Source organism: Bombus fervidus, chromosome 4 (assembly GCF_041682495.2).
Source record: "Bombus fervidus isolate BK054 chromosome 4, iyBomFerv1, whole genome shotgun sequence".
Taxonomy (NCBI): Eukaryota; Metazoa; Arthropoda; class Insecta; order Hymenoptera; family Apidae; genus Bombus; species Bombus fervidus.
In genome coordinates, this window is record NC_091520.1 from 10353060 (window position 1) to 10377249 (window position 24190).

The following is a 24190-nucleotide window of genomic DNA, read 5'->3' on the forward strand; positions in this document are numbered from 1 at the left end:
TCGACGAGCATAACGATAATTTACTTGGAGGAGAAAACGGGATTACGCTATTCTGAATGAATGGACTATGAGATGAGATTAGTAGGAAGGAAAAAGGGAGAAAGAAATACGAGAGCCGAAGGGGAAAAATGAGAAAAGAGGGGAAAAATAGAGGGAAAGGAACGCGATTTACCCGAATGTCACGTAAAAATGGTACAGTGGATGGCTGTCTCCTCTAAAGGGATACTTTCTTCTCTATGGAACTTGTCTTGCTTTGTACACTGACTTTGAAATGCAAGGTCATCGACTCGAAAATTAAAATACAATAGACATTGAGCTATACTCACATTAGTCCTCTAGAGCCACGTGGTCGTTCCGATTGCGTACTGAAGGCACTGCTCGTCACGGAGGCTATACTCTCCATATCGGAGTCACCAAGATCACCAAGTACGTCTTTGTCAGGACTTAAATTTCCCCTTCGCGGTCTGTGCATTCGATAAGGGTGACTGTGCGGCAAAGATAACGGATCCTGATCTATCGAGAGCAGATCCGAATCCGACAGTCCGCTATAGTGTCTTTCCCAACCTGAAAAATCAACGTCATTCCCATTGGAGATACACTTACTTCGCCATCTATAAATTCTAAAATATATATCCAATAACCTACGACTCCTATACCGATCCTCTTCACAGATAAATTCTAATATAATCGAAAATAAAAATATCAAACTGTTTCAAAATTACGGTCAATTTTACACATCAAACGTCCACCCTTTAATAACATCCTATTACAAAGTTCATCCTGGCGTATTCACGCTAGCCAAAAATTACCGAAACAAGGTCAATTAGGAACGCGGATTTTCACGAGGTTTCATTACTGTTCTCGTATCACGAGGTATTCGAAAACTTTGAAATTAATAACCCGGCGAACAAAATGGGAAAAGTGAGCTCACCTCCCGTACCCGTACTCCTGTACGTGGTATGCACCTGCCTATTGCGGTGTCTCATAAATCTCGCCCGTTCCTCGGGATCCTGAACAGCCCTTTCCTTCAGAGCCGTCGGAATCAGAGGCAATTGTCTCTTCTTCGGACTTCCGGTGGGAGTGGCTGTCGCTGACCTCGAGCTGAATCTGGAATGCGTAAAGCGAAACGTTCTCGTTTTCTGCTCTATCACGGTTTCGTTTGTGGCTCGCGTCGATAACTCATACAACATACCTGGGTGGAACGTAGCCATGCGAGTAAAGCATGGATCTATGTTCCGGCGGAGACAGAGAGCGATGACCGGTGGGACTTTGAGACCTTCCGCGATACCGAAGGCTCGGCGAATCCATAGGTGCTGCACTATGCGACCTGTGGCCCATCATTCCTCGATGAATATCGTCCTGGGGATTACAGATATTTAACTACGCCGTCCAGGTGTTCCGTAGGCGAAAACGAATCGATAATGCCGCACGCGAATCACGAAAGTGTCGGATAGAATAGGTGTATTTAAGTCTATACGTACTACGATCAGTTACAAATTAATAATAGTAGCAAATTGGTAAGTTACAGGTCGTGGATTGTGCACTTTTTCTTTTATGATTTTATAATTGAACGATTCATAGAAATACAAATGTGGCTCTAATATTTAAATCGTATCTGTTAGAAAGGGGAAAAAGGTTCCGTATTTTGTAAAGTTAACTATGAATTTACAGCAAGTTTTAAAAAGTCACTTGATTTTGTTTGATTCTGGTTATTGTTGGTTGCCGATTACTTGTCACGTTCTTCGCTCGCGGCTTCCGCTTACTATCACAGTTGTAAGATTCCGTGCGATTTTTCAGACGATGACTGGCGAAATCTACATCCGATAATCTACAACGAGTACGTAAACTACGCGTTCGTCGAACGATCGTTAAATTCACAGAAAAAGAACGTCGAGGTATTCGGTGAAAATCGGTGGAAATGACGCAGCGGGACTCACCTTACGATAGGTCTGGTAACCAGAAATAGACGCTGGCTGATCCCGTATCATGATGGCGGCCCGTTTACGCCCCTGCGGCGACATGTCCCTTCGACTTCGATGCTCCCCGTCGATGCACAGCTCCCTTTCCGGCGGGGGACTAGAATAGTGGCTGCTCCGGCATGCGTTCATTTTTTCGCCAATTAGTGATCGTCTTGTCACGCTTAGATTACGTTAAATTATGGACGTAGGGGAAAGGCGAGTGCTGTGATCTCGCGCTAGATTACAGAGTGCATGCGGCCAGGCTGGTTCTCATTGGCGATGCTTTATCAAATATGCATTCTCTACGCTGCGCGTTGCACCGTGCCGTGGTCTTTCTGCCGACCCCTGACATACGCACGAAACGAACTCGTTTAAGCGACAGACCAAAACACAGGATGCGAGTTACTCTACTACGTGGCAGAAATAATAAAGGAACACAAAAAGATTGTTTTCCCGATATCCCGCAGATTAAAAGCAATCTCGTGGTCCATAGTTAAAATTCGTCAGGAGCTCGTTCCATTTAAATATTTGCACGTCCTACGATGGTCTGTCAGATATGCGGACTATACAAACAGTCGCTCTAATTATTCAGCCTTGAAACAATCAGCGTTGCGTCTTTCATCGTCGCGTCTGGCTAACTGGAGAACTAAGAGTTACGAATTTACGAACAACAAGAGGTACATTTCAACGATTGATGAAGCGTTACTTAGCAGACTCGCGTTTCTCGATAAGTTTCATTGTTTTATCCGTTCACCAATGTAACACCGGAAAGGATTATTATACTTTCGAGTTAATATTCGTTACCTCATTTTGCGGACGGACAACTGGTCGCAAACCGGTCGATCTACAAAGTGCAAATACACAACGTTGCGATCCACGCGCGAAAGCTAATCTCTTACGAGTTATTTGCCAATAAAAGCCGGACACAGATTGGACGGTTTTCTCCGTGGTGTCCTCGACGAAATGGAAGGACAGATTCGGTTGCCAAGAAGCTACTTGGTAAAGAAAGGCTGGCCTGGCTGCTGTAAACAATGGCTCCGCGACTGATCAACTGAGCCAAATGCGTACAAAACCGTAGCCGGGAGATTGATCGCGCGCGAATCGCTTCGAGAACGGTGCCACTGACAGTCATCGACCCGGTTCCTGGCAACGGGCACACCAATAAGCATCGCGAAACGTCCCCGGCGAACTGGACGTTGCCCAACAAATATCCACTGACGCGACGTAAAGCTTGCCGGAGAGAGGACAAATAAAAAGAACAGGGGAATGGAGCCACCCCGGCCGATGCATCGCGTTGCACTAAGCGTTACTAAAAGCCATGTCCTTTCGCGCAATCTAAGTCTCGTAAAACGTGGGACAAATGCAAGAAGCGATGACACGATGACGCCTACGTGTGCCTACATGATCGGTGACCTGCTGAATCTCTGCGCGCAACTACTTGTTCTTGCGCTTTTCTTTCTTCTTAACTTTCATTTTTTCATTCGTATGTAGTCTAATCGTTTCGTGTGCTGTTCGACGAAAAACGAACCATACACACGGTTTCTCGTCGAGCGTATCTACAGCACGCCGACGTGTTAAATGCCGACGTGCTAAACTCTTTCATTCCGTTCGTCTATCGAATAAAGTTCATTCGATCGGTGCACATGCGACTGAGAGAACGATCCGCGTGCAAACACAGGAACATCAAGTGGGTGGATGGAAGCAGCCTCCGGCGACTATTACCGAAAGTCGACGTGCGTCTGGTCTCTTGCATAGAAGCTCGACACGCGAAAGACCTCGAATATGTTTGGAAGATCAGTTATAGTCGTTTTAACGAGCGTATCTCCACGTGAATTTCCGCTAGGTTGATAGAGCTTGAATATTATTTCGGTACAACGTTATGCGTAACGAGAGACGTTTCAAGACAAAGAAATAAAGGCAGCTTATCACGGAAAAGACGAATTAGTACGATCGAGCGATTTCTCAGACGAACCCTCCTGTTGCCATTGATGCACACGGACACGTTCGAGTGACTTTACATCGTGAGTGCGTCCAGAGTGAACGGTTACCGGGAGGATTTCTATATCTCCGTCGTTTCTCGTCGATAATGACGCGAAACTACGGCGTCGTTAGTCGCCTCTTTGGAGGAAACGTGGAAATACGTCTGACAAGCGCCGCGATCTCTTTGACGTAGCACTCATCGTGCTACGTTGCTTTTGTTATTTCTTTACGTTGGTTTTCATCGATCTAGCTCGACAGCTAGAGTCGAGAGATCGCGTCAGTTTGCGTTCGTTGGTTTCTATATAAGCGAATATCTTATATTCGATCACGTTCGTTAATAATTGATCTACACTCGGAACGCTATTTAACTTAGCGGTGAGGATGCAAGAACGTGTGTGACTGCGTGATTCGTGAGAGAGAGGAGGAAATATAAGTTTGAATGGCCGTACCGCTTATAATTTGACGGCATATTATGAAACCTAAAAAATAAACAACAAAACAGATAAATAACAAAGAAAATCAATAGACGGGATGGCTAGCGCCAACGCGAGAAATTACGGCTCGTTAGAATGTTTTGTTTCTCGTTAGAAGAATCATCGTTAACGCGATACTGGATACTATAGACGTTCCTCGATTATCGATTGAACAAGAAAAAAAAAGATAAAGAATATCTACACCGTGCCCTCGAAAACGGGCTGAAAGAACGTAGCGGTGAAAGAAAAGAGAGTAATCTGACTGTACGACACGTCGCGGCCGCCGACTCGACCGACGATGGATTTATTAATGTAACCAGTGAAACCCCTTCGGATAATCCTATTAGGTGATATTGAAGGTTATTAAATATCTGCACATCGTACGATCGGCTCCCTCGGATGTCGCCGGATGTTTCAATTATTAACCGCGCGCGTGTCTTTCTGCGGGCTTGCCTCGATCGTATCTCGCCGTATCATCGCCATTCAATGGGGATGAAACGGATAGGGAGAAGAAGAGGGGAGAAAAAATTGGTCAGCGCCTCGCAGATTGAGGCCAGCATGGATTAACGAAGCATGCACGCCGTTCCGATTCGTTTCTACAGATTCCTCGACGTAGCGACCTCGAGGTGGTCGCGGAAGCGACGTGCATGCTCGATGAAAAATTGAACAAACCGGCCGCGAAATTTTCAACGAAGAAGATCCGGCAACTTTTCCTTCGTGGGCTTTCGACGCTGTGTCGTGTAATTTTCAACGAGTCCCCGGCAAACTTACGGATATTATTATTCGAGCACCCTCGAATCGAAGAGGGTCGGACCAGATAAGGCGATTGATTACAAACGAAAACGAACGAGCGTGCAGGCGGAGTTTCCTGCCGGCATGGCAATCGCATTACTCCTCTACGAGAACCAGAGAACGCTCTCGAGGGAACGTGGCTCGAGAATTCCAAGCATCATCCGTGGAATAAATTTACAAAGGTTCGACCAATTAGAACCGGGAACGGTAACCGAGAGACATAAACGGACGAGGGACAAAGCGGCAGCGAGTTCCGAGGCACAGGGATTCCTTCCTTCTTCGATATTTCCTCCTTGCAACGGCACGGACGAGTGGTAACCTCGTGGTTCTTCGATCTTCAACGGTTCTTTGAGCGGTCTTCGAATTAGGGCCACGAGTAATTCAAACAATGCTATACGATAATTAGCACACACTCGATGTTGCTTTTCTTCCGCGTCACATGCGTTCGTTACTTCGCCACCGTTACACAAATCAAAACACTGAATTTCCCCGTAGAAGAAACTAACACTCGGATAAAAGGGTATATGGTCCAGTCTTTGCGGGTGTAAATCAGCAAATTCGAAGCTAGTCAGGGATCCTGGCGAGTTTAAAAGGAAGTCGATTAACTCGTCAGAGGCCCTGACCTATACCCTCGCGAGTCACTGGATTCGAAAGATACCGGTGGCCACGAAATTCAGGGGAAATTGAACGAATTGCGGGCCGTGCCCTCTGTGCAAACGACAAAAAACTTTATTAAGCGTCTCGTTCAAAGTGGATTTGTTTAGACACGCCGTTTACCACCGTCCGTAGCCGTGGGCTTCGTTTCGTATCCTCTTTGTTTTACCCTTTTTTCTCCCAGTTTGCTCACCCTTCCGTTTTTCACCCCCTGTCGGTTTCAACTCCGCCACTTTGTCGATAGTCCGTGTTTCTTTCTTTTTTTCTCGTTTCCTCGGAGAAAAATAAAGAACCGGGATATTCGAGGGAAAGCACTTTGCACTCACAAATAACGATCGGACGTCATCGTTGGAATATTAATATGGATACGAGGCTCAGGGGCTGGCTTCCGCAGCCAGCGGTGGTTGCAGGCCAACTGGCATGTCAATTGGCTTGTTGCCCAGTTTTATAACTTGGCTCACGGCCTCTCTCCTCTCCCTTTCTCTAATTCTCTTTCTCGTTCCCACAACCCTCCCTCTCCCACCTACACCTTTATTCGCACACCTCTCACCCCCGCCACATTGTCTCTGTCTCTGTCTCCCTTTCGTCGTTGTGGTCGTCGCCTTTACGTCACGGCGACGCCGCCTTCCGCGAGCACAACAGATAAAAATGCTCCTCTTTCAATCATCCGGAGATTCACCTGGTGAGATCGGCCTCGGCCGACTTGGAGCAACTAAGCCGCGTAAACACCCTGCTCCTCTTCAGACTCCGTTATTCACACCCTCTAACACAAGTATAGTTCATGCACAAGTTTTCCAAAAGTTGAACTCTGGAGAAATTACAGAATTTGATTGGAATAACGAAGAATCGATATATAATATCAATAATCGATGGAATATTTATCAGTGTGTAAACACGATATCGTCCGAAATAACAGGAATTGTACGATCAATCCTGGACCATCCCTTACGCACGCCTGAGCCGTGTGTCTCCTCAATGAACCGGAAGAGATGCAACCATGCAAGAAAGAGCAACGATGCATGGAAGGAACGTTCGAATTGCAGCTAATCTCGAGTAGCGGCGTCGGCTCGTCTTATTGACGATTAAGAACAAGTCGCACGCTACCGAGGGAATAACCATTACGTCGACAGTTGCGGTGTCGGTTACGGAACCTGTAAACGAGATCTTAAGCCGGGAATAGGAACTCTCGAACAGATTAGTAACGCGATTTCTGTTGGCCAAGGACATCGGCACGCTACTCCCGTTAAGTATCATTAATTCCTGATGAACTGCACTGGTTCAGTCACGTGGGACCTTGCACGACACAGCCCTCTCTCTCTCTCTCTCTCTCTCCGCTTCTCGACAAATTCTTCGTCGCCCGTTCAAGACGGTCTGTGGATCGATTAAGAGGAACCGACGCGCGTTAATCTCGTGGTCTCCTCTTCAGCTTGCGGCCAACGCGAGGCACACTATCGAACACGAGTTTGAAACCACCCCATGGATCGTTCACGTTTTCGTCGTCATTTCTTACGTAGCTCGAACCATCTATATATTTTTCTTTCCTTTTCTTTCTTTAACGAAAGAAAGAAAATAACGTTGATATAGAAGTTAACATCTTGCTGTAAAAAGAATCGGCTCACTTTTAGAATGTTTCTTCTTAAATAAATACACTGGACTGACGAACCGAGGGTGCTACAAAAAAAAAAAAAAAAAAAGGAGAGAGAAAACGATTACCAAAGCGCACTATGTGTCTACATGCAAATAAAATAACAATATCTACGCGTAAATGCAACTAAACGCGTACTGTCTTTAGGGAAAACGAAAAGAAAGGAAAACGAGAAGGAGGCGGTCTCAAACTTCTTGCTCATAGCGTTAATTCTATCTGCATCTTACTATCGACGGTGTTTACGTGGAACCGCGTATACTCCCACGATGGATCGACGATGGATAGACGACGTTGACGATTATTTCTCGTTACGAAACGTTTTCAACTTTCGACTCGGGTCCCTGTTCTCGGTTATCCCGGCCGGTGTGCGGTCGTGGAAGAAGGTTTTTGCGCCGCGTCGGCCGTGAAAATAGCACGGGCTCTTCTCTCTCCCCCGGTTTTATATTATATTGTATATCGTTTCGGGGCGGTTTGGTGGAAGAGTTCTCGGGACGCGACGTAGAGAGATTTTCGAAGGATGCTCTTACCTGGAGGAACTGCCGATACTGCTTATACTGGCACCGTCAGCTGTTCTCCTTTGCTCCCTGGAGACGTCGCAGTCCGTGATATCGCATTCGGAAGTGTCAGAGTCGCTCAGCCGCGACGTCGTCGACGGTGGACTGAGATGGCAGTCCACCGGAGTTATCACCATGTCATCGGGCTCCTGATAGTATCTGTGCAACGCGAAATTTAGATCTCACGCTACGCTCTTCTCGCTAGCGCTAGGTGAAAAAGAATCAGCCGAACGGATTCGCTGAACGACGCGACGTCATTCGGAAAATACTTGCTCTTTTCGCTGCATCGTATTATTCAACGTCTTTTCATTCGTTTTTTTCTTTTTTCTTTTTCTTTATCATCTTTCCGTTGATTCAACGGGAATTAAACGTTGCCCGTATATACACCGCGATCGTACGTGATATAGAAAAGGGTTAACGCACGTGACCGTCGACGGATTCCTTCTCCCTCAGCCTAAATACTCGGAAAAAATAGCTGCACGCCTACAGAGGCCTAGCCCTTCTCACAAGCTTTCTAGAAGATTCGGTTTACTTTTTGTTTGCATTCAGCGACTAAGAAGCGCAAAGAGTATTCGTCAGTCACCAATCTCTAAGATATCTCTCCTAGTCTCTCATTGCAACAAGCGAACGAATGCGTTGTAGCGATTGCGTCTCATCTCAGAGGCATGAAGAAGTGAAACATCCTAAGGTCTACCGAGCTGATTCACATACCCAATATGTCGGTGTTCCCCGTGGCCGGTCAGCGGATGCCATTCGGGCTCCTCGTCGAGATGAGCTGTCGCCAGTTCCAGTATCGCTTCGCCGAGAAAATCGTTCGTGTCGTACTTCCCGTAGTCCCACACGGTTACTTCCAACGCCCTTTTCCTCAGCTCTGGCCTCCTGATTCCGTCGTAGATGAACGTTTGGTTCCACTTTGGATCGTTCGTGTTCGCCAACGTCTTCGTTCGTCTCTTCGACTTTTCGCTGCATCGGGACACGAATTACATAGAAGGGTGAATGATAGAACACGTCCTTGATACGTTCGTAGAATCGACGTGCAAATGGGGCGATACCAGACGATCGATGTCGAGCATTAACAAGACAACGCCACTTCGAGGGAGGGAAAGGAAACAGTGGTTGGGGAACTCTGGTGTAGCAGCGAGACCGTTTGGCAGCCCGGCCAAGTTCAACGGCTATCTTTTGGCTCGCGAACGCTTCTTTAGGAAATGATTTATCTTGAAAGCAGGACAGTTTCGACTTCGACATGATCGCACTGTTGTTCCCGACGCGCATAAACGCCCTCGCGAAATCTTTGCCCGGCGCCATCGAGCATCGCGTGCTCGATTCTTTTTGCATTCTACTCTACGAAAAGGATGGAAATTTCCGTCTGTGATTTGAAACGCACGCTCGTGGCCCATAAATATCTATACACCGTCCGTTTATCGACATTCGACGAGAAAAACGAAGCACGTTCTCCATCAAGAATCTCTCGCAGAAAACGAAGAAACTCGTTCCAGCACCGGAACATAACGTTTTTTTCTTATAAAATATCGCTCGTTCGTAACGTAGGATAGGAGGAATAGAATTATTTAAGAAACAAGTCGGTGCAAGACAAAATACAGCACACGTAGAGTGCTTAGTTTCTGGGCCAATCGAGCTCACTCACCTCTTGTCCGGAAGCAGGAAGATCTTGGCGTAGGGATTTCTGGGTTGGCCGTTGCTCCTGGGCGTGAGCCCAGCCGCACAGATCAACGTGACGATCAACCGTAGCGCCACGGAATCGAAACTCAGCTTCACCTGAAGATTACCTCCGACGTTCGCATTGCCGGAAGTGTGTCGGAGGTGCCTGGCGCGTCCTTGAGCGTGAAGATCCGGCGAGCCCGGCGAGGTCACTAAAACCGAAGGTTTCTCGCGCCTCGCGTCGTATAACTCTGTAAGTGATTGTTCAGTGCCGGCTAGACTTTAGATCTTCTTCGTACACCTGGTAGAGCTTCGAACGATGGAATTTGGATTACGTGGTGTGTTTAAAGGGGTCTATTTATGTAATATACGATATAGATATATATATATATATATATATATATATATACATTTATAAAACAGTGTAGTAGGTATATATCGTACGTGATACGAGCATTCGCGAATGGCTAGAAAAAAGAGAAAAAAGAGGGAAGATGGCATCGTGTGCAGCTAGTTGGATGCTTCGTATCGCGGTGTACGAAAGGTGTACGCAAAATTCGCGAACGAACTCGTAAAACGTTTGGGCGAACGGGGACGTGGGTTCGACGATCTTTTACTAGGACACCGAATCTTGGAATACAGGCGGAGGTAGCCGGGGAATATTGAGTGACGTTCGAGTTTCGGGCAAATGCAAGAAATTCGAGGAACTTACGGCGAGATGTTCGATAAATTGTTATACCATGGAAAACGTTTTGCGACCACGAATTTGGATTATTCTTGGTTAGGGGAAACGGGTAGATTATACTGGGTTACAGAGATTCGACGGTAGTTCGTGCGTGCATACATCGTCTGGTGGTTGCATCCCGTGAGTTGGGAAATTTAATTCCGTGGAAATTCACAGATTACTCCGGGAGGTTACGTTTAGAATGGTTGCAACCGCGTTAACCATCGAATCACTGTAAGATTCGCCGAAAACCCGTAACTTCCCTTCCATCAGCAGGGTGTAATGCAATTTGCGGGCAGATACATCCATTCCTCGGGAGATATCACAATTCACGTGCAGGATACTCTCTCGAGCTGCCGATAGCGAAAATAACGCATCCTTGTGTAGATGCATCGAACGCAGCCGGCGGATTAGCGGTAGATGCAGTAAAATGGTTCGCGGATGCGTTTATACGCAGCCCCGCGATGCAGCATGGAAAGTGCATACACGTCGGCAGTGTTGCGTTCTCTTCCGTACGTTCTCTTCCTGAAGACGTCTAGCTATCGTCAGTTTATAAAATAACACTGCTTCACAATAACAATTATTCAAACAATCGTTTTTACATTACACAAAGACAAAGAATGATTAAAACGCATTAATTTAATAATCGTGTTATTCACCTCGGAAACACGATGATTGATATCGTCAGGCAAGCGAAACGTTAATAAACGCCTACGTTTCTTTCTTCATTTCTATAAACCTTTTTCATCGTAAATCTCGAATCGTAAAACGGTGCAGCTTTTCGAAGAGTCTATAAAGTGGGTAAATCGCAGAATGGCGCATTATATACAGAAGGATTTAAATGTATGGTCCTTCGTGGTCAACGAGGGGTAGAGATACAAAAAAAAAAGAAAAAAAGACACACAAAAGATTCACCTGTTTCAAGTTGTTGCTCCCATAAAACTATGTATCGTAAAAACGGCGGTGTTAGCAGGGGGTGCATTGGCACTACTCTCTACGTTCTACGATAACATCGATGGTATACAGAAAGCGATATAACAGTCGTAATGGTTCTCGTTAAGCATCGATCTCGATACCGGTGCACTCGATAATCGTTGCTTTTTTTGTTCTACTTTACGGTGAGAATGGTAAAACTCTTTCGTTTTACCATCTCCCAGTGAATCTTCCTAAGATTATCGAATCAAGAAAGGAAGGAACAGAAAGATTCAAAGGGAGTAAAATACAGAACCACAAACACGGATGAGGGGAGAGACACCGATTATTTGGGATCGAGAAATTTAAGAAATTTTGAGGCCTACCCCATAGAATACATTTCTTAAGACCTGGAATACGAAAAATCATATAATCTGTGACAATATAGCGTCGTTTTTAATACGCTTAACTGTACTTATGTCTATGGTATGACTTAGGTAGGGACCCGATATTTTCTCGTATGCTCTCGTACCGATTGGTTTATCGACTTTAGCAAATTCTCTTAAAATTTCAACGATCTGGAGAAATACGGCAAATTGTATCTTGCTAAGTTAGCTCTAGAACTCTCTATACTACACAATATACTACTAAAGATAGACTTGTTGAACGATCTACGTAACAAATCTACCACTTTTCCGACTTTATTAATATTCCAACATCGTAAAACTATACATCGTGTGCGTCATTGATTCAATGATAATGATCATCGTCGATAAATTGATATCTTTTATCGTTCAACAAGCACCTCGTACAATAACGGGAGACCGAGTACTCGTCGTGGAACGAGGTACAAGTTCTCTCTCTCTCAAACCACTACTCGTTCGCAAACTCCCATAACACATCCTAAGTGTGATCTATCGAGTAGCTGTCTGAGCTACTCCTTGATACACTGTCTACCTTCTCTACCTTGTCGTCTAAACGCGCGTTATGCTCCGGGGGCGTTTTAAATGCTATCATCATTTTTTTTTTCTGCTTTTTAAAAACATCTGTCAGCGACCGTGTGTGTATACAGTATACTCTACGAGACATGGATATGTATTCGGGCCAGATAAGAAGGGAGGCAAAGAAGAAAAGAGAACGGCCTGAGAACAGATCCTGAGAGCGTGTGTCCAACGAGGTAGGAGGAAAGAAAAGAAACACAGTCGAAGAAGAAATAGACGAAGAAGAAGAAGAAGAAGGAGGAAGGGAACGAACGAAGCTTGAAGCACATAGTCACCTTTGTGATGCGGTTGCTGTGGCCCGGATATCGTCTCCGGGTGCTTTTGTCTCCATTGGATCTGTGCGGCGATCTTCCTCGACGGCATCGGCGCTGTTGGTGTCAGCCCCGCAGGCATCGTCACCGGACCCGTCGTCGACGATAGATTCCGCGAAACTACCAGCTCCACTTGAGGCTCCTGTCTCGACTCGGCGATGATGTCGTAAACTTCACGGAAGCTTTTGCCCTGGAGGGACCTGCCGTTCCACTTGATCACCTCGTCACCTGAAATCGTTGAATGTCCGGTCTGTTCTCCTATTGGATCGCCTCCGGGACCGGGGGGAGGGGGGATGGACAGCGGAGGATTTATTTACTTCGGACAGTGAGCCCCTCGCTGGAAATGCTACCGAGGTTTCCCAATGGATCGGGGTATGCAAGGGGATGGTATCTGAAGCTTTTGTGGAGGAAAAGTCCTGACACGGTGATTCTAGCTTCAGGTGATGAAACTGCGTTTGTGGCGGGTTGGGTCGAACCGACGAAGGCTCTTTTGGTTTGAGGAGACGTTAAAGCACTTCGCGTTTACGTAACTTATTTAATCGCCGATAAATTCCGCCTGAACTGGAGATAGTTCGCATATTATGGATAAGGATGGTCACTTCTCGCTATATTTGCACTACCAGTAATTTAGAGTTTGCGAAGTAAATGAATATGATATAATGAACGTATAACTGAAAAATTAAATCGTTCTCTAGAAGCTTTTGGTTCGAATTGTCGCTCAAAATAACATATTAAATAATAGTGCGAAAGCTCTTTTCAGAAAATGCATATAGAATCGCTTTGTCTTTCTCTGAAATACTCTACGAATCACAGAGTCGATGAAACAGTTGGTCGAAGCTAGGAAGGAGGAAAGCTTTTGGAGGCACAGGATTCTAGGGCACCGAGGTTAAATTTATCGTTCTTACCGGGTCTCAGTTGACCTTCTATGTCAGCCGTGCTACCCTTCTTGACCTTCTCGATGACGGCGCCCATAGAGCCATCCTCCAACAGTTTGCCGCCGACCACTTTCAGCCCCAGTATGCTACTACTGCTTCCGGAGCCGCTTCCGGGCTGCTTTCGCAACACCATGTGGCCAATGATCTTCTGACCGTCTCTGCTCACTTGCCAGGATAACGGATGCTACGAAGCGCGGAGAACGGTTTTTCTTTGGTTTTTTTCTTTGCTTTTCATTGTCAGACTTCTGTCGCGGATTCGCGTGAGATGAGAAGAAGGTGGGTGGAAGGGACGCGTGTCTTCTCACGCTGAAGAACTTGGAAATCAAATGCGATGCGAAACGGAATCTCCGGAGGATTCGTGTCTGGTAATATCGTGCATTGGTTTCCAAATTCCTGGCGTGACTCGACTGATCGCTATGAAAATAATTCGTGAAACGGACTGTGACGTTGATGGATTCAAGCTGACCTTCCTGGAAGAATATCCTGCGCCTGCCGGATTGTATAGCGTTAATCAAGCCACCAAAGGAACTCGGTATCGATCGCGTCATCAGTCGCAGGATATTTCTGTCGCAGGGCATTCTGATGAAAGAGAAGCTGAAGAGAATGATGGTAGCCTTCGTGGGCGATGCGATGCGCGCGACACAGAGGATACTCGAATCTTGTTATCGATTCAATTGTAATATACATGGGTGTGTTACACAAATTTCGTAAATGTTTAACGATCGAAATATTTCATTCGAGTATTCTCCAGATTTACAAAAACGTGTTCGTATGTGAAATGAATCTACATGTTTAAGAGCGAATGGTAGAACGATCAAGCTCGACAAAAGGAGAAAGCACGCTATCGTACATCTAATGATCGTACATCTATACATTATGAATAGTTACTATGTTCATGCTTTGCGACATGCTTTATCAACAGGCATACGAGCAGAAAAGCGACAATCTGTCCCTTCGAACGTCCGATGTTCGAGGTACTCAAGGTTCCAGGCATGCGACAGCGACGTGATTGCATTTCGTAAAAGAAAAAAAAAACACCGTTGAAGTTGAGGTTTCTCTGTCGAAGAGCGACTCGACTCATCTGGTGGATCTACTTTAGGGAGAGGGGTCGCCTCCTTTCGGTTTCCAGTTGATCGTGTCGATCGTGAGTGAGTCGTGGCACTTTGATTTCGCAGACAAATATCGTAAAGTATCATTCTTACAGGAGACGATTGGTTCTATATTAAATCCTAATTTCAATCATATCTCTCAGCTTTCATTTATTAGGATACTTTGCTTAACCCCGATATAATTGGCTGCCTGAACCGTGTCACGTTTATCTTTTATTCCTCCTTGTTATTTCTTTCGTTTTTTTTTTCTCTTTGTTTGCCCTAATTAAAGGATCTAAGGAACTTTGGATTATGCACTCGACACGGGCTTTTCTTTCCACTTTTCATTTTACGGCACAGAGTCGGATGGAATAGTTGTAATTAAATATTTCATTAACGGAGTTAAACGCGCGTTCGGAAGTTCTGTTAAGAACTCTTGTTAAACCCGAAAGAGGTCGCTTAAAATATGTCCGTTCTCCCATTATGAAATGTGAGTTTCAATCCATGATTTTTTCCCTTCCATTTTGCTTTTCTCTGCCTCTATTTAAAATACGCGCAACTTAGAAACTAACATCGAGAACTAGTTTTCGTTTCATCGCTGGTACTGCACGGGTGCAGCCAATTACATCCGTGTTTCGTTTCCGGGACGCCGAGAAGTCGCGGATTTATCAAAAGACACCGCGAAACTGATCGACGAGACTTAACGAGGTCGTCGAGACTCGCCACTGCTTCGGATATCCTTTGGCCGTGCTCCAATTCGATTAATTATGAAACAGGTACGCCTCTCTCAAACAACCAGCCATCCTTTCGGCCATTTTAATTGGACGTTTTGGAACGGTACCGACTCGTGAAATCCCCTATTCCTCCACGAATTGACAGTCGTCACGTTCCTAGCAGATCTCAACTTCCCAAACTATTATTTCCAAGAAAATCAAACGAAAGGTTATGGCCAGGATTACGAAGATATATCGATATTTATAAAACAAAGTAGCATGAACGTACGTAACTTTGATTCAATGTAACCGGGATATCGGCAGAATGGCAAACGATTATCTTGTGAAACTCTCACAAATATTGTTTCATCAACATTATCCGCTCGAATGGCGTTCGTTCAATAACAGAATCCACGCGTATCAACTACAGAATACACAATTTAATTTCGTACGATGGTTATTTTCGATCATGATGCAATTTCTGGACATTGTGATCATCGTATACGTTTATCAACTAATCGACGGTTTCTGATCATAAACGATTTTAAAAAGAGGAATCGGCGACTTGAATGGACAATGGCCCAATCCCGGAAGAAGGTCGATCTTGATTCGACGGAAGAAGTACACGAGATTCATCGCCGATGGATAAATTGCTCGATTGCCGTTCGTTTATTCGGACCGAATTTAATCTTACTTATTTGCTTCGCATAATTGGAGCACGGCCTTTCCATCCCCTACAGTTTCCTGTCTTCTTCTATTTATCGAACGATGATCCGTAAACTGGTGATTATATCGGTTTGCCTGAAGATGCACGCGATTCGAAACTGGCCGCGAGGATAATCGTTCGTTCCCGTTCGAGACAAAGATCTCTTACGAGATCAAGACGCAGGGTAATTGTAGAAACTAAAGGAGAACGATCGAGTGATATTTTCGCCGTCGAAAAAGGGGCCTCGGGAACTCGGTCACGCCGGCACCGTGACACAGCCGCAATTCCCTCGTTCTCGTTGCGGCACCGAGAATTTTTCAAGAATTACCTCGACCTCTTGGCGAGCACTGAATTGTCGTTTTTATTGCGGCTCGTACAGGGTGTTCCGGACGGGCTTTAAGAAGCTATAATTTCCCTCATTTCACCGGGGAGAAACTTTGAAACATGCCCCCCTCCCCGCCATTGCTACACGTGTGCTAAAAATCGATACAAGATTTCCTGCTTTATTTCATCGGGAGGAAAATTCTCTGTCGTAAAGTCGTTTCGTGAAATACTTTCCGTCTATAAATCCAATGTACGTTGCCGTAAGTATTAAGACACCTGCCGTAAGTATTTGTTTAACAGAAATTCAATGCTTTCTACTGCCTTTATCTTCTAGTTGCTTTATTGTAAATCTATATTATATATCATAATTTAATTACTTTAACTCTACCCTCCTCTTGACGCCTGTTTGGCGTTTGTATGTCGCTGAATATCTTCTCTTCATATTTTGAAATAGTTTAATAAATATGTCGAGCAAATGCTTAATAAAAGAAGCCAGCAAGGTTAAGATACTAAATAAAGTAAAATTTGTTGGAGTTTTCTAGTACCCAAATACTTACGGTCGATTAGTCTTTCTCTCTCGAAGTGCCGTTTAAACTGAAAGCATTGGAGACGTCTCGTCTATCGTTTTACCCACCGGGGAGAGATTCGAATCTCACGATCGTCCTTAATTCACAAGTTCGCGGAAGCTTTCTATCCGGGAACGAACGATTAATCGGGCAAACCGATGCAAACCGTCACGGTGTTCCTATGGTTTATAAGCGGTCGGTTCCGTTCGAACGAATTCAAACGAGAGACATTCGAGACAGAGTGTGGGAAAGATTCGAAAGAATGGCCGCGCGCGGATCGAAATTCGAAGCCGATTTACGGGATCGTGTAATAACAATAACGGATAATCGAACCGTGGTTGCCCATCGACCGTCCCGACGCCGGCAAATTGACAAATACGCCCGGCAAGGAGGCTATCGGAAAACCAGCGTTTGAATGCTGCAAGCCATCCGTCCGGAACGACGATGACGAACGATGATGTCGGCCCTGTTTGCTCGACTTTTCACGCAATGACTCTAGCCTTTTTATTACTTCGATATTTTTTAAACAGCGCTTATCTTCGGTTAATCTTGAAATGGTAGAGTAGAACTTGCTTCATTTTACGAATGATTGAGAGTTTAATAAGAGGACGATAAATCTTAATGGTTTAGATGATTTTATATCGTGTTATATTCTACGCTGCTGGTCGTTATTATCAGTATTAGGATACGTGCTGATACTTGAGATTAGGATTATCAAACCAGATGGAATTTTTGTCTTTGCAATTACCGAATACGAGCGTTTTTGACAGTATCAGCGTTTGCTTTTATCGATACAGAAACATGATTACGTGTATTTATTTACTCTGGTTATATTGAGTTAATTCTGATTAACTATGTCAACATAGCGATATCATTCACATCATGAGTGTCCTATAATATGGAATACCAGATAAACTAAAATTTAGAACTTTCGAATGAATGTAGACTATTCAAATACGTACAGCCAGCAGTATATCATTAGAAATTTATCGTTTCAATTTCGTTCTACCAAATGAAGATGAAAAACTGAAGAAAGGAGCGATTATATTCGCAATCTAAGCTCTTCTTAAACATTCTTCGCTTTAAAGTTGTAAGGGGTCAGTGGCGAAGAGAATAATCTTTTCTCGCGAAAAACAAGCTCATAAAAAAACGAGTTTCCAATTAACAGCGACGTTCCGTTTTCGAAAATTCGTCAAACGAAACGGCTCGACGGTGATCCCGTGGAAACTTGATTAAACGTGGTCGCGCTCTCTCGCCTCTGAACCCCTGCTCGTTTAATAACGCGAAGCGATATATCGTAGCGGGATGTATCGTGTGGTGAATGAACAGTGGCGATGTGAGGGTTTGGATGAGAGTCGAGTGTATCGCGAGACGACGTTTCACACGAGTCGTCGGAACAGCGCTGTGAAACTAGCGAAGAACGCGAAACGATCGATAACTAGGACAGAAACGTCTCTCTAGAATATCCGGAGGATGGAAATCGAGATGTGTTTTGGTAAACGATTAGAAAGGCAATCGATAAATGAGCTGAGAAGTCAATAAATGACGAGAGAACGTGAGATCCGGTTTGCTGGCGTTCCGTTGAGTCGCGTCGTTTGATCCAAGAGAAGAACATATATATATTTATATATATATATAATACGTGACTAGTTTAAGAAAAATGAAATGATGAAAGAGAGAGAAAGAGAGAGAATGGGGGGGTACGCGAAGAAAGCATCCTATATTCTATGTCGCTATATCACGGCAGGGGAGGTTTTTTGGGCGAGGCCCGAGAGCTTGTTAGTGGTGAGATCAATCCAAGACTCATGCGATCAGGTGCGATCAACTATGTTTGCCAGGAACGTTGCATTCCCGACGTGTTTCGTCAAATACTCTCGCTCCGTGACACGTGTCGCTGATTGTTAGAAAGACGCTCGACGAAAGGAGGTCCGAAGGACTTTGCACGCAATAGTAGCAACCAGTATTCAGTTAGTGATCTCGATTTATATATATAATATATATATATATAGGACATATAAGATATATATACATATATATGTATTATATAGAAACTGGTGCGTCGGAAAGTAATGTCGTAACGAAAAGGACGCGAATCCAAGCACGGAAGCCTTCAAGCTCGAAGTTTGGGGGTGAATCGAGCAAAAGAGGTTTCTTCGTCATACGAAGTATCACGTTAATGTAGTATGAAATGACAAAGAAAGAAAGAAAGAAAGAAAGAAAGTGAAAAAACATATAGAGATTGAAAAAAAGAAAATTGTATGTGTTTGAAGTAAGACGCGTCAAGGCGCGAGTGGAGACGGGATCTTTCCCTCCCTGAAACTTCGGCTCGCCCGGCATTTGACTTACGTCGAATTAATTAACCCCTTCGTTACGCATTCGATTCTATGTGTGGTCGAGTTGACGTTCCATCTTGCGAACGAGATCAACGAACAAAGCGTCTAAGGCAAATTACATCTACGGTGCTACCGTACGCTACTAAATAACTATCCAAAAAAAAAGAAAAAAACAGAAGACGAAACGTAAAGAGAATCATATTTGCCATCGAACATTCGACGGGCTCTAAAACGCGTGGCCGTGAACGAAAGGGTTAAGTTGAAACGTTACTAAAACTACTACACTAATGGTACATGAACCAATCAAATATTATCAGGCACTAAACAGACCACGGAGATAATCATCGTTCTATGTATCTCTCTTCGCTAAAGCTATGTGAGAAGCAAGGAACGAGGAAGAATTAAAAAAACCGTATTCCACTTTGGACGACAGAGATCCGCGACGGTTTTCTATGCGCCATTCATACAAGTTCGGCGCGATTCACGCGGCAGGAAAAAAAAGTAGAGCTTGTCAAATTTGTAAGCGTGTCAATTGTTTCTTCTTTTACTTTTCTTTTTTTATTTTTTCTTTTTTTTTTTTTTTCTCTCTCGACACACGCGCGACAGAGACCCCTTTTACTCGATCATCCACCGGCTACTTTCGTTCTCCTAAGTGTATACTTCTAATCGAAAGCGACTGCCTGGCCATGTTTCGTACTCGAGAGAAACTCGAGAGTCAAGAGAAACCGATGGAACTCTAGCCTGTATATGTGTGTTGTTCGATCGACAAGCAAAAGTATATTGCCGAATGTGATCGATCGATGCGAAAGTCGAGTAACGGGCCCGTACCTTGGGCAGGTCGCCCCTGTTGCTGTCCTCACTGCTCGTGAACGTGCTAGAGGTGTCTATTCCGGAGTCTTTGGTCGCGCTGTCTTGGCTACCTTGCCGATCGGCCTCCCAAGACCAATCCTCCTGAGGGCCGCCGACATTGGTCCCACCGTGAAATCGCACTGTCTTTTTCCCCCTCCTCTCCGTGAACCTAATGGACACGCCACATACACAGGAGATACGAGAACGTGTGTGTCTTCTGTGGTAACTGTGTGTTCGTCTGCGAGTGTTCTCTTTAACATGGATGTATATATACGGTGTTGTTTGTATAGTGTCCCGTTTACAGTTTTGCACTCTATCATGTGTCTAATACTTTCGAACTCAGAGACAGAGCTCCTATGCTACGTAACGATCTTTGATCCCGAGTTTGCCAGAGACGGCGAATTCGCGTGACTCGAAATAATTATATTACTGAACAATTAAAGATCCATCATCGCTTGATCCAATAACACGTGAGAATGAAAGAAAAGACACGTTGGAAATTTTGCATCCAGGTATCGCCAGAGACTGGCAATCCCGGGACGACCGACGCGAACAGCGCGAAAGAAACGAGCCAAAAACAAAAACAGAATCGAAATTATAGGATACTCGAGAGATAAAAAGTTTCTATGGAGAAACGAACGCACGATCGCCAATTTTACACACGCACCTCCTACTGTCGGAGCGCCACTCGTCGCCACTCCTTCGGAAGCTCCGTCTCACAAGAGTGCTCTCCTCTTTTCGCGGCTCTCGCGGTGGATGATGACCGTTATATTCGATGGTCATCGCGGCCATGTTGTGGTGCCCGTTGTGAGGTCCGTTGTGCCTACGTCCACCGCTGGACATTGATATCGGACCTCCCGTATGGTGGTAGTACCCCTTCCCTACAGTAGATCCAAAACGTTTTCGTTTCCTCTGCTCTCTTTCTCTGCTATCCGATTAACCGTCACATCTTTAACTCTATTCTCTACCATATCATTTATCCCCATTTATCTCTCGTTTACTTCGCAATCCCTTTATTTCCTTAACTTCCAACCCCCTACTTAATCCTTGGTAAGTTTGCCAGACTCACGAAAATTCTACGTCCTAACACGTCCTATTACAACACCGTCACGTCGTTCCTAATCAGAGGCCTAGCGAAAGCTAACCGCATGTCCATATTTTCCATCTATACCTTCCCCTTCTCCACCTAATTTCCTTCCACTCCGGATAGACGTGTGCATTTTAGTGTATCGCGTTCGTTAAGTATACCTGTCGAATTAAAACCAGCCAAGAGATAGGTGCAGGCTTACCCTTTCGGGGGAAAAGTGTGCGAGGAAAACGGTGCTCGATTGGACCGGAAGTCATCCGGGAGCCGCACGGCCGCCAGAACGCCGCTGTACACGCTTCGGTGTGTGCAAGGGTGTGTGTTGTATGTGTGTGTACGTATGTGTGCGTGCATGATAGCGATGCCGTTTCTCGAAAAAAGCGACCACGAAGTTTCCTGCCTGGGAACTTACGTATATTTAGGTGAGACATCGAAAGACAGAATTCCGCACGCTTCAGGCGAATCGTAGACGATGTCTGATTCCCTTGAGAAACAGTCGTTCGATGAACGTATGATTCGATCGTGAAAGGCTGAATCGTCGGAGGGAAACGCTAGCGTGCGAGAATTCACGGACACGGAGTGGAACATTTCGGAATAATATAGGGGCACACGAGATAAAATTTTCGTCGTAGTTGCACAGTATCGCATGTATGGGTAGAGAACGTGGATCTTCGAGACGAACATCGAAGCAACAGAATGTGAGAATGTCGGGAGTATTCTTTGGTGGGCGATTTGTGTACGTGGCGTGAGTGAGGTGTAAACGATAAGATACTTGTATACCTGTGCACGATTCGTAGCCGTCCAAAGTAGAACAAATAAAATCTGTTACAGCTCTGCCGACCGATCGCACTTGCACGTCGAGACATTCGAGAATCCTCTTCTCGTTCACGCGAGTTTTAATCCGTCACGAATTATCGCAAAATTTCTCTGTTTGATTCTTTTCGTTAAAATCTGAAGTTAGAAAAAAGGAGGGCGAACGTTCCGTTCTGTTAGATTCGTGAAAAATCAATTTCCAGCAAGCAATCGCCGATGATTGAAAGAAACATGACGCCATGTGAGCGCACACGTGTCCCTTGGCAAATCGTTCGCTCGTTTTCGCGCGTCGTTAGGCTGGTCGAAAAAGCCCAATGTCGAATTGAACTGTCAAAGAAATAGCTTGATGTTCTACTTAAAAAGAAACGCATCGATGGAATCGTACAGATCTTCCGAAAATTCTGACGCGATACGTTCGCGACCGGTCGGCAGATGACGTACACACACATGCACACGCATACGCAAAGATATACATATAATATATATATATATATTATACATAAAATATATTATATATGTATATAGGTAAATATATATATATGTATGCGTTCGATTCATATATATAGCGGAAAACGAACTGCCTTATTTGCATTTGAGAAAATTAGTAGGTACCGCGAGGAACTGACGATTCATTCTGTCCCCGGGCTTCTCCCTCGAGCTCCTGGAAGTCACCACCATGGACGGCGGTTTATCCCCTAAAAGGCGATCTCTCTTTAAATCACACATGTTGCGTCAGATGCGTAACGGTGCTTCGCTTATCGCTAAACTTAAAAAAAAAAAAAGAACAGAACACGAATAAGAGCGGTCGCGATTATCTCTTCAAATTCGTGACGACGATTCTAGAAATCGTTTCTCTCATTTTGACTCTCCCCTTCCCTCCCCTCGCTCTCGGAGAATTCAAGTGTGTGTAGATGCATGTTCAAACGAGAGAGTGGATAACAATAGTAGTCTCCTCGAAGAGTATCAACTACGTTTTGGTGGTAACGCAGGGATGAATGGTAATAAATCTCTGAACAATAATTCTGGGTGTCTATACTCTAGATATATAGATCGGTTTCGATGCAAACAGAGAGGGAAAAGAAAAGAAACAAAGATTGGTCACTGCTATGAGAACTGCTCTATATGTTTAAACAATCGAACACTGTATAAACTAATGGTAATCGTAATACATTGCAGGCAGAGTCTGGTGTTCTCTCGCTACACGCAAGAAGTAAGTCGTCGTTTTCATTATGATACGGCCCGGCCTCGAGAATTCGATCTGGATCGTTTCTGAAAGGAGGATCCAGCCGGAAGGAAGGGGATCGACGAGGTCTCGTTCGTCGTGCAAGCTCGCTGCAAATAAGGTAAAGGATCACGCGTCATAAAATTGGCAAATTGGCCATACGATCGCCACGCGAGACGCGCCTGGCGTCGTCTCCTTATATAACCGAACGATGTATCTGTATCTGTATCGGCCGCGTCCTCGATTTAAATGTGAAACGTACCGAATCTTGATTTTATGATGTAACGAGTTATAAAATGTGAATCTTCGTCTCTTTTTCGCGAGTCGCGATTAGTTACCGAGCTGGCAAGTGTACTTGAACTAATTCGACGTCTTGTAGGAACGAAAACGCGCCCCATTTTGCAATACTACGACGGGGGTTGGGAACGTTCAGGGTTGAAAGAGTAGCGATAATCGGTATTCCGCGCAAAAGACGTCCTTTGCATAATCAGCCCCGGCGGCCGCTACAAAGTATTACGCGCGAAAGAAACGTTTCGTACCGTGAAACGAACGAACCAGGCAGAGTGTCAAAGGGTGTTTGAAGAGCGTTCGAGATAGGCAAGATAGGCGCGCTATGACTATCCATGAACGCGATACCTTCTGTCGTGCGATAGTATCGACGATAAATAGAAAACTCGCGACGCAGGTGTAAATAGACACAGACAGTCGTTAGCCGAAGCTACAATGACGCGAAGTGTCTTAATTTAAAAGTTAGATGACGCCGAGCTCATCCCTTCGGATCCATCGGTCCCCAGGTATTCGCGTCCGTATCTGGTTCGCGTTCCACCCACATTGAAAAATCGCTAAACTTAGAACGCAGCACCGAGTGTGCTTTATTCCGACGACGAACGAGAC

At 44.9% G+C, this 24190-nt stretch overlaps 1 protein-coding gene across 18 annotated transcripts in view; it reads right to left on the minus strand.

The window, feature by feature from the left end:
• The window catches only part of Rim (Rab3 interacting molecule), a 68327-nt gene that overhangs the window by 16341 nt on the left and 27796 nt on the right, over positions 1-24190 (minus strand). For 10 of the 18 annotated variants that reach the window (XM_072002691.1, XM_072002687.1, XM_072002695.1 and 7 more), the window contains 13 exons: positions 20845-21058; positions 20157-20346; positions 13569-13782; positions 12628-12891; positions 11738-11785; positions 9702-9966; positions 8768-9019; positions 8030-8215; positions 4388-4417; positions 1938-2088; positions 1193-1359; positions 932-1107; positions 327-564 (listed from right to left, as the gene is read on the minus strand). In XM_072002691.1, coding sequence (XP_071858792.1) covers positions 327-564; positions 932-1107; positions 1193-1359; positions 1938-2088; positions 4388-4417; positions 8030-8215; positions 8768-9019; positions 9702-9966; positions 11738-11785; positions 12628-12891; positions 13569-13782; positions 20157-20346; positions 20845-21058 — 2395 coding nt within the window. Of the gene's footprint in view, positions 1-326; positions 565-931; positions 1108-1192; positions 1360-1937; positions 2089-4387; positions 4418-8029; positions 8216-8767; positions 9020-9701; positions 9967-11737; positions 11786-12627; positions 12892-13568; positions 13783-20156; positions 20347-20844; positions 21059-22686; positions 22770-24190 lie in introns of all 18 variants that reach the window. The other 8 variants (XM_072002689.1, XM_072002692.1, XM_072002690.1 and 5 more) reach the window with 8 other exon arrangements.